The sequence below is a fragment of the Gossypium hirsutum genome, chromosome A05 (genome assembly GCF_007990345.1).
Source record: "Gossypium hirsutum isolate 1008001.06 chromosome A05, Gossypium_hirsutum_v2.1, whole genome shotgun sequence".
In the NCBI taxonomy this organism is placed as follows: domain Eukaryota; kingdom Viridiplantae; phylum Streptophyta; class Magnoliopsida; order Malvales; family Malvaceae; genus Gossypium; species Gossypium hirsutum.
This window is the reverse complement of record NC_053428.1, coordinates 102,862,049-102,872,737: the sequence shown is the minus strand read 5'-3', so window position 1 is coordinate 102,872,737 and position 10,689 is coordinate 102,862,049. Positions and strand designations below refer to the sequence as shown.

General features: G+C 30.0%; 1 protein-coding gene across 1 annotated transcript; it reads left to right on the top strand.

The window, feature by feature from the left end:
- The first annotated feature begins 2,818 nt into the window (after window positions 1-2,818).
- Window positions 2,819-5,947, top strand: LOC107959767 (serine carboxypeptidase-like 25). Its single transcript, XM_016895903.2, has 8 exons — window positions 2,819-3,407; window positions 4,060-4,263; window positions 4,378-4,553; window positions 4,654-4,935; window positions 5,030-5,160; window positions 5,243-5,338; window positions 5,416-5,521; window positions 5,672-5,947. The coding sequence occupies exons 1-8, from the start codon at window positions 3,104-3,106 to the stop codon at window positions 5,813-5,815; spliced, it is 1,443 nt and encodes a 480-aa protein (XP_016751392.1). The 5' UTR covers window positions 2,819-3,103; the 3' UTR covers window positions 5,816-5,947.
- The last annotated feature ends 4,742 nt before the right edge of the window (window positions 5,948-10,689 follow it).

Below are 10,689 nucleotides of genomic sequence, written 5' to 3'. Positions count from 1 at the left end.
ATGATAATGAGAGGTCCCACCAATAAAGGCTTGAATTGCCTATTCATCAGTGACCTCCATGACCATGGTGGTCAATCTGAATCTCTTGACATAGTCACAAAGGGACTTATTTGTTCATTAGCGGATAGTTATCAAGTATGTCGAGGAATACTAAAGTGTCTTGTTGGCAGAAAAACGGATCATGAATTGCTTGGCTAACTACTCAAATGAGTGGATTGATCCTTAAGGTAATGACAGGTACCACTGTCAGGCTGTCTACAAGAAGGTTATAGAGAAGGCTCTGCATTTCATTTCAACAAATGCCCCTAGTATATTCACGTGGTTATCATATTGGGTTAGGTAGTCTTCCAGATCCCTTGATCTGTTGTATTGAAGCTTTAAAAACTTGAAGGAGTTGGAGATATGGTTTTCTAGAACTTCAGGTGCCAATGGTTCATTGGAGTAATTCCTATTAGATTAATTTATTTTTACTCCATTTATTTCTTGCATTAGCTCTGCCCTAAAAGTTTTGAGTTGTTCCTCTATAGATAGATTATTACTACCCTAAAAATATTGAGGTGTCGCCGAAGGTCGACATTATCTTTGCGAAGGTTTTCTAAATTGCCAAGCTCATTATCCTTCCATAGCACGGGTTGAGCTTCCTCTTTCTAATGTTCTAGATTTTCTTGTTTCGGGATCTTCCATGCGACTTTCAATTCTATAATAAGCAACTCATTATGAGCATTTGTATCTTGATGCTCATTGAAACAACTTTATTATTGAGAAAAATACTCTTTCAAACGTTGTAGTTTCTCTTAGGTTTCTGAGTTGTGGGGCTGTGGACCTGATGCTTGCTAGTAAGAACCTTGGTCCAGTTGCATGGAAGTCACAATTGGGGAGAAGGCTGGCTATGAGACAAGTTATTGTTTCTTACAAACAATGAGATATGTGATCAAATGGCCTAGGGGTCATGCTAGGTTGTAGTTGAGGCACTGTAGAAACTAGAGGAGCCGAAGCAACTAGAGGGTGGTTCCTGCAAGCACGGTGAGATTTGTAGGGTTGGAAGCTAAAAGATCTCTTAGAGCCTTTACTAATTGCTCTAGGGTGGGGAGTACTACAAAGAAGTTTCTACATGGGTAGAAGAGGGAAGAGTTTGAATGGTGTTCAGGCCAGGTGAGACCCTTGAAACAAGTGGATAGGGCGAAAGAGTTAACTTGGTTGGCTAGGTCATTGGTTTGGTTGGTTTGGTCAGCGGGGGTGCCACTTTGGGATTAAGAAGCCAGTTGTCCACACTCAATGCACCAATTGTTGATATAATGTACAACAAGAAAGGAGTACATAAGAGGTAAGGGTGGTAACTATAAAGGTCGATTCACCCAATCGTAAGGGGAGTGTTGAAGGTTATGAAGAGTAGAGGTGAAGAGAACGTAAAGCTGAGGGCTAAAAGAGTGTTAACAGAGTGTAGGCTTAGTATTCTTTAAGAGTCTATCCCCTCTTCATTGTTCTTAAAGGTGTTTATAGACAAGGGTCTTGTGTAAGATGGTGTTAATGTGTTAGACTTGCCATCTAATCATCATTATGTTACACATTGGGGGATGTATTCGGCAAGACGAAGATGTCTCTAACAGGAGAGATCATGTCATTTATTCTAACTCTGATAGGATAAAGTAGTTGAACCCACGTGATGTTTTGTGACCAACAATTCATGTTCCTAATGAAGCTCAGAGATCCATATGGCAGATAGAATGTGCTTGTCTGGAATGTCATCTTGGAAAGGAGAGCTTACATGTGGCTTTCTAGTTTGCTAATGGCAGACTTACTGTTTAAGCATCTTTCTGGCTTGCCACGTGTCCTGGCGTGCATAGGGTATATGTATAGAGACGTGTCTTTTGATGAGATACCTTTCACATGATTGTGTTGTTTTACAAAATAACTTTATTTAAAGTTATGTCTTTATAAGATAACTTTACGTACAAAAATTTTGTCTTTATAACACAATTATTCATTAATCATTATAATTTATTAAAACTTTTCTAGATAATGAAATATTATTAACTACTAATATTATAAATGTAAGTTTCAAGTCCTCATTGTGATTTGGGAATTAATTGGTCTTAGTTAAAACTAAACTAAGCTATATCATTAATCAAACAAATAATAGCTTAACATGTGAGCTGAAAACATGCAAGAAAGTGTCTTTTATTATAGCCTTTTTCTCCCTTTCTGTTTGGTTATTAGCTTTTAGCTGCTTTATTTATTTTCTTTTACAAACTAAAAAAGAAATTATCAATTGTATCTAAAACCAAAATAAAATATCTACAAAACAATATGAATAAATAAAAAGACTATTGGGGATACAGACAATCCAAGTTTACAACTTGTCCCTAGTAAAACAAAAGAAATGACAATAAAAAGGAATAGAAAAAAGAAGAGAAATTAATTAAGAAATGGAAAATGGCAATGATGACAAAGAAAAGGTAGTCAAAGTTACTGATATATGAATAAACGAGGAATTAATGGAGGATTGAATGGGACTGTTTCATGGATGTGTGAAAACCATGTGTTCCCATTGCCTTATTTATTAGCCCTAAATTAATTTACCCACCTCTATTAATTTACATAAAACTTAGTAAATATTTATTCAAACCAACTCCAACATGAAAATTTCTTCTATTCTCTTATTTTACTATTTTCTTTATCAATTTTTAATGTATTTAATGAAAATATAGTTAATAATAGTCTAAAAGAAATACTCTATCAGTAAAATTTAACAAAATTCTCCTTTTTATATACTATATATATAATCATGTTATTAAATGATAAACTCCAAAGCGTCCTAAAAAACAATAGCATGCTATTGAGCATTCTCTACATGTGCTTTTGAAGTATATATATATGGATGTATATTATATATAGGCACACTAGGATCCCCACACAAAGAAAGGGTGCCCCAAATAGTAAAATTATTTTAGGTGATGTGTGATGGCATAGGCATTATCCATAGATAGGACACCATAAATCATAGTCCCTCTCTATTCTAATCTTATTCATCTCTCCTATTTAATCACTACTCTCAACTTTCCACACTTCATCAAGGTCACAACCATCTACCACTGCGCCCTTTATGTTTTTTGCTCTTCAACTTCTTCACTCCCTCTCTTGTTCATTTAACATGGCCAACAACACACAGATCCTCAACCTAATCTCCATGGCCTTACTCCTTTTTGTTAGCAACAGTGAAGGGTACTCAGCAGCTGAAGAAGAAGCTGACAGAATCTCAGCACTTCCAGGCCAACCCAAAGTCTCTTTTCCACAATTCTCTGGCTATGTTACTGTTAACAAAGCAGCTGGTCGAGCCCTCTTTTACTGGCTCACTGAGTCTCCCAATTTCCCTTCCTCTAAGCCTCTTGTCATCTGGCTCAATGGAGGTTTGTCTTTTATTTTATGTCGTCTTCTTCTTCTTCTTCTTCTTTTGTTTTTCTACTACTGTTATATTGTATTTTTTTTTCCTTTTTGGCTTTATTTCTAAATTTCCTCTTACTGTATATATTTGTCTTTGAACCGACAAATTTTCGTTATCCTCTTTGTTGCCGACATGATCATAATTTTTTGAAAAATATATATCATATTTGTATAAAAGATGGATATTTTTTTATTAATGTATTTAAACTCTATATTTTAAAGTAATTATATTGAACTAACCTTCAATAGCTAAGAATGATGACCAAACTACCAATGAAAGAGTAGAATTCATGAGCAATAATACTCAACTACCAGAAAATAAGTAAACCCAAAACCACAAAAAGAAAAACTCTCATTCTCTTTCTCTCTTTTTCTATACATTGAAGTAATTGCAAAAAATAAATGCCAGAAAAATAAAAATAGGTTACATTTATTACCACAATAGAAGCAGAAATTATAGTTCAGCCAATATAATTAATTACACCTGCATTGCTATCTTAGCTTAGCTTAGCTTTGGGACTTTCAATGTCTAAGTAAAGTCTAAAGTTATACAAATTTTAACTATACTTCTCCTCCATGGGATCCTTGTAAAGTTTATATTTGTGATTTTATTATTAGGTCCTGGTTGCTCCTCAGTGGCATATGGTGCATCAGAAGAGATTGGGCCATTCAGAATAAACAAGTCAGCCTCAGGGTTGTATCTCAACAAGTTCTCTTGGAACAATGTGGCTAACCTCTTGTTCTTGGAGACTCCTGCTGGTGTAGGCTTCTCTTACACCAATCGCAGTTCCGATTTATTGGATACCGGCGACCGTCGAACCGGTTCGACTCTTAAAACTCCATTCCTAATGCTACCTTAGCTCGTTAACAGAGTTTATAGTTTTAGTTTACATGTTGAATTTGTTTCTGATCTAAGTTTGAAGGTTGTGATTTCAGCTATGGACTCTTTGGAATTCTTGATCAGATGGCTCGACCGGTTCCCACGATATAAGAATCGTGAGGTATACATCACCGGAGAGAGCTATGCCGGCCATTATGTGCCTCAGTTGGCTAGACAGATCATGGTTTACAACAAGAAATCCAAGCACCCAATAAATCTAAAAGGAATAATGGTAATGTGCAACATTTCACACAATTTGCAACCTTTTTTTTTTTTTTTGTTTCCTTTTGATGTTTCAATAAAGAGATTGTAAAATTGGAAATGGAATGCAGGTGGGAAATGCAGTGACAGACAACTATTATGATAACCTTGGGACAGTGACATACTGGTGGAGCCATGCCATGATTTCTGATAAAACGTATGAGCAACTCATCAACACATGCGATTTCCGACGGCAGATAGAGTCGAACGAATGCGAATCGTTGTATTCTTATGCCATGGATCAAGAATTTGGAAACATTGATCAGTACAACATATATGCTCCCCCTTGCAATAACTCAGATGGCAGCCGTTTTACCAGGCATAATATGCGATTGCCTCATCGACCACATTCGGTACCGATATCTTAGCTTATATATATACTGAAAACATGCAATTATCACAAATTCGGACCGATGTATGATAATTCTTAGAATGAAAAATCTTCAGATTTTCAGGCAGTTATCAGGCTATGATCCATGCACTGAAAAGTATGCTGATATTTACTACAACAGGCCAGATGTGCAGAAGGCACTCCATGCCAACACAACCGGAATCCGATATAAATGGACCGCTTGCAGGTACTTCGATTATGGCATACATGATTCACTAACAACATTTTGTCTTCGTGCTAACATACAGAATTTTGCCTTGTCGATGCAGTGAAGTTCTAAATCGTAATTGGAACGATACAGATGTATCCGTTCTACCGATTTACAAAGAACTGATCGCCGGTGGCTTGAGAGTTTGGGTTTTCAGGTTAGCAAGAATATATTTAAAATGAAATGAAGCTTGAATTAACTCTAATTTATTATTTGATTTTTGGATAATAACAGTGGTGATGTAGACTCAGTGGTTCCAGTGACAGCAACAAGATACTCACTTGCACAACTTAAATTGAGTACCAAAATTCCTTGGTATCCTTGGTATGTTAAGAAACAGGTAAGCTTAAGCACCACCACCACCATATATCTATAAATTGTCTCTATTTTTCGGATTAGACAAAGCCCGACCGGTCGAGTACGATCATCCAAACTGAAATGATGCTGACATATGAAAAAAAAAATTGGGAATTTTGAATTGTTTGTGAAGGTGGGGGGATGGACTGAGGTGTATGAAGGGCTAACATTTGCAACAGTGAGAGGGGCAGGACATGAAGTACCATTGTTCAAGCCAAGAGCAGCTCTTCAGCTTTTCAAATCATTTTTGAGTGGGGAACCCCTTCCTAAAGCATGACAACCAAAAACTTGATGTTCCCCACAACTTAGTTGCCTAGTTCTGCATTGTAATTCTTGCTTTTTTAAGACAAAAATATGTCATTTTAACCATTGAAAAAAATCAATGAAAAAAAGAAGCTTGATTGTTTAATTGGAAGGGAAAATGAATTGGAGTTCATGGAATGAAAGAAAATGTTTAGGGAATAATCATACTTTTATTTACATAAAAAATTTGGGTAAACTGTACCGGTAGTCACCTGATTATAAAAAATTACAAAATAATCATTAAATTACTGATAAGTTTATTTTTGGTCACTTATTTATGAAAAATTACAAAATGATTACTCAACTATTTGATTTTTTTTTTGCATCCCGCCATTAAATGACTGACATGGTAATTTTTAAAATTGGCATAATAGCAACTTTAACATTAACATTTATATATTGTGTTAAATTATTCTTGATTTAAAAAAATCTAACCTTCAACATTTACACATTTGTAATTTAAATGTTGACATGGTAACTTTTAAAATTAGCATAATAGCAACTTTAGCACTATTTATACATGGTGTTAATTTATTTTTGATTTTAAAAAATTTAACTTTCAACATTTACACATTTGTAATTTAATTTTTTTACAGTTTTATTTTTCTTTATCACCCTTTCACTTAAAAAGCTAAAATAATAGACTTATTAGCTAAATTTCATAAAAAAAATACCAAAACTGGAAACGTCTAAAAATTTTAAATAATAATTTTCATATTTTCTCTTACAAAGAAAAACAAAACTACAAAAAAGATTAAAGTGCGCAATGTATAAATTTTGAGGGTTAAATATTTTAAAATAAAAATTAAATTGAAACAATATAGAGATGTTGAAAGTTAAAGTTGTTATTACGCTAATTTTAAAAGCTGTCAAGTGATCTTTTGTTAGTGATTTAACAACGCCTAGTGACTAAAAATGAAAAAATTGAATAATTAGGTGACCATTTTATAATTTTTTATAATTGGGTGACAAAAAAATTATTAATAATTAAGTCACTATCAATTTAATTTAACCAAAAAAATCCTTTAGAAAAATTTCATTATTACATTTGTAGAAATAAAATCTTTAACTCGTTTATTTCCCTAATTTATTTTTTTTAATTAAAGAATGTGACATTTTTAATATATGAAAAATTAACAAATACATAGTGATTTCGGGAACTCTAAATTTTTTTTTTTTTCAAGTTGTTTGTTTCTTCTCTTTTGTTTTGTTCAATGATAATACCAATTTTTGGGTTAGTTATCATTCGTCTTTTTCTCTTTCCCACTAATCATTTATTTCTTTCTTGTTCTGATTCACTTCACGTGTTTTCCCTCTTTTTAGTTTACAGATCTATTTTGTAGGTATATTTATTGTCTTCACAATTTGTGATGGATAGATGATGAGCACTGAAATTCCATTGCCCACCCCCGATTTCTCTTGTAAAGTGAGTGGTTATTCGTCAGCTTCTTAATCTATTTATGTTTTAAGAGTATTTTAGAATAATAAATGATTTCACGAGTCGATTTGGACTCGTATTGTCTTAAGTTTTATATGCTTCTTTATTTGTTTTTCATTATTTAATAACTCTTCAGTTTTAAATTTTTTTTTTGCTCTTGTAGCACGATTTTTAGTCTTGTTTACGGATGTAATATTGTCTATACAAGTAATTTTAGAGATGATTTTGTTGAAATTCTCTCTAGTTTGGTAGATACTTGATTCTTTTGTCAATTTTTGCCAGTTGCTTTGACTATCCTGAATTGGTTTCTTTATCGTATTAAGTGTTTACAATCATTCTAAATATGTCGTGGTTGAATTGTAATATAACCAATTACCAACATGTCATAATATTTTATTGATACCGAAATTAAAATTTTTATTATATTGATGATGTTTACCCTTCGCGACAACAAATATTTATTATTCTTCCCTCAAATTACATAATCTCATTAATAAAAGCTATTTCGACCAAAAAAAATTCCGACAAATCCGTTTGATGCAACATGTAGTAAATTAATGTTAATTGGAAAGCAACTAGCGAGGTAATGTTGACGTTATAAAAGAAAAAAAAATAGTTTGATTTGGTACGTTGGGATAGAATTTTCAAAATTTGAAACACCTGAACTCTAATTTGAATGAAATTAAATAATAAAGTTAATTTTTATTATTTAAATTTAATTAATAAATATTTTAAAATTTCATATATATATCATGAGGTTTGCACTTTTTAAAAACTTTTTAATGGGAGGTTTTAATTTTTTCACTAATGGAGTGTTGTATAATTCACATATCAACCATTTTTATTATTATGAAATAAGGATAAAGTTCAAAATTACTCGTAAATGCTGATTTTGTTTAGTTTTATACATTAAATATTAGTATGATCTAGTTTTTATAAATTATTAACACAATTCTCGATATAATATCTTTTTACATTAACATGCTATATATATAAATAATTATATGTATTCAATATAAAAATAAATTGATGTATTTATTTATTTTTAAATATGTAGAATTGAATAAAAATTAGAGTTTTATGTATATATTTGGACTATAATTAAAATTTTTATGTGTATAGTTGCACCAAATCAAAGTTAATATATTAAATTGTACATCAAACTAAAATTTATGTATAATTTTAATGTTTATCTCTTATAAAATAATGTGGGTCTTATATTTTTGTAACCAAGATTTTTTTGTTCCTTTAGGAGTATTACATGACATTTTTTACTCTTTTTTTAAATATATATAAATAAATTTTTTTGTCATTTGATATATTTCATTCTTAGGTTATTACAATTTAATTTCAATACTTCTTTCACTTAATCGAGAAGAAAATTTTTTGATTTATTGTTAGAAATTATGTGACCTATCAATTGTTGAAGAAAACAATTTTACTTTCGTCTATAATTTTATACTTAGAACTATCTATAGTTTTTTCTCAGCCTTTAAATAGGAGAATAAACGTGTTTTAACGCGCTTAAACTTATGTCTTCCTGTATTGATAACAATACCGATATCAATTAAATTAATACACAATCAACTCTTATAATTAATTTTTTAACATATTAATTTGTATGCGAAATACCACACATTAAAACATAAAATCCAATAACAATTCAATGATAAAATTAAATGCGTGATACATTTAACTTTTTTACCTAAAAAAAACCATTAAACATATTTTATAAAACCAATTTCCAACCATGTAACCTTTTAATGGAAAGATCACAAACAAAATAAAATAATATTTAAAATAATTTTATTTAAAATATATATTTTATGAAAGCATCTGATAAAAAGGATATTATTTAGTACAATACACTTTTATAAATAAAATTAAGGGATTGAAAAATATCCTACAAAAATATAATAAAATATAGAAAAAAAAAAAGACTCAAATCAAGGCTATTTATAAAATAAAAAATATAATAGTGTACTAAATACTAGTAACCCAGATTAATCTCCCCCAATTAAAATTTTGAATGAAGTCAATTTAAAAAATAAAAGAAAAAGGGAGAGAGAAAAGGCAATTCCCTTTTTTATGTTGCAAAAAGGCGGTCAAAGAATGAGTCATGAGTGCCCATTGTTTACTTTTGTTTTAAAGATATCTGGGTTTGATTCCTTGTGGGAAAGACATTGTTTCCTTCAAGTAATTTGAAAATATCAGTAAAATATGAAAGCCATATATAATTAAAACTGTAAATCCTAAATTTGATGTGATATTGTGATGATTTTTTTAATATTTTTAATAATTTTATTATAGATTAAGATAATACACTTCAACGCACTCGAATTCATATCTTCTTACATTAATAACAATGCCCGTACCAATTAAACTAAAACTCAATTGATAATTTTTTATAAATACTAAATTCTATCTCTTTTACTAAAAAATTGGGTCAAATATGAATATACTTTTTGACAATTAGTGCCTTAGATAAAATGGTTTCAGTATTTCAAGGAAAATTGAAATATGAAATTTTTATTTATTTGAAGGAATTTAATTTTTTTATCATCTTTTTAATTTTTTGAATTAACGAAATTTAAATTCCACATAGCATTTTAGATTTTTTTTTGTGTATTTATGCTTTCATTTAATAAATAAACCCAAGCTGTTAACAATTTTTTCGAATTTCTTACATTGAATAAACACTATAAAAGAATTTGTAATTAAATTTTAACATTTTATATATATATATATATAAAAGGACTAAAGAAAAGAGACAAAGTAATAAATAGTGAAAATGTTAAATTGAACCCCACATTGATAGAACTTAAATAGACTTAACTAAATAAGTCAAAACTTTATATTTATACAGTCTCTTTTATTGTCTCTCCTTCAATCACCAAGAAATTCAATATTCAGAAACCTACACTATAACTTGACATTCACTGCTACCAAAATATTCTTATAAAAGAACATATTCTAAAAAATAACTTCACTAAAATCTGTAAAATACAATTTTCCTATTACAAAACGAAAAACTGCCCAAACTAATTTATAATAATTAAATAAATGATAATAATTGCTTGGAAATTATATATATATATAAATCGAAGAATTTAATTTAGGGCATACTTTAAATTTATAAAAAAAATATTTTAATTTTATATTTAATTTTGAGCCTTTTTTAACTCGTAGGCTTGCATTATTTGTCAAATTATCTAGAAAATGGATAAAAAAGATAACGTTTGTTAACTTTGTTGACGTTGACAACTCATGTATATCTCACTTTAGCAATTAATTATTTTTTAAAAATAAAAATATTAAAAAATTATAATTTGTATACTAAAAATTATTTTTATAATTTTTAAATAACTTTTATAGTTTTTAATTTTTTAAAATTAATTGCTTGCATGACA

Bases quoted from the DNA above. Each gene is read 5' to 3' on its own strand.
- LOC107959767 (XM_016895903.2), top strand. From the start codon at position 3,104: ATGTTTTTTGCTCTTCAACTTCTTCACTCCCTCTCTTGTTCATTTAAC. The intron at 4,264-4,377 runs GTTCGACTCTTA...TTGTGATTTCAG, and splicing joins TACCGGCGACCGTCGAACCG to CTATGGACTCTTTGGAATTC. The intron at 5,161-5,242 runs GTACTTCGATTA...TTGTCGATGCAG, and splicing joins TATAAATGGACCGCTTGCAG to TGAAGTTCTAAATCGTAATT.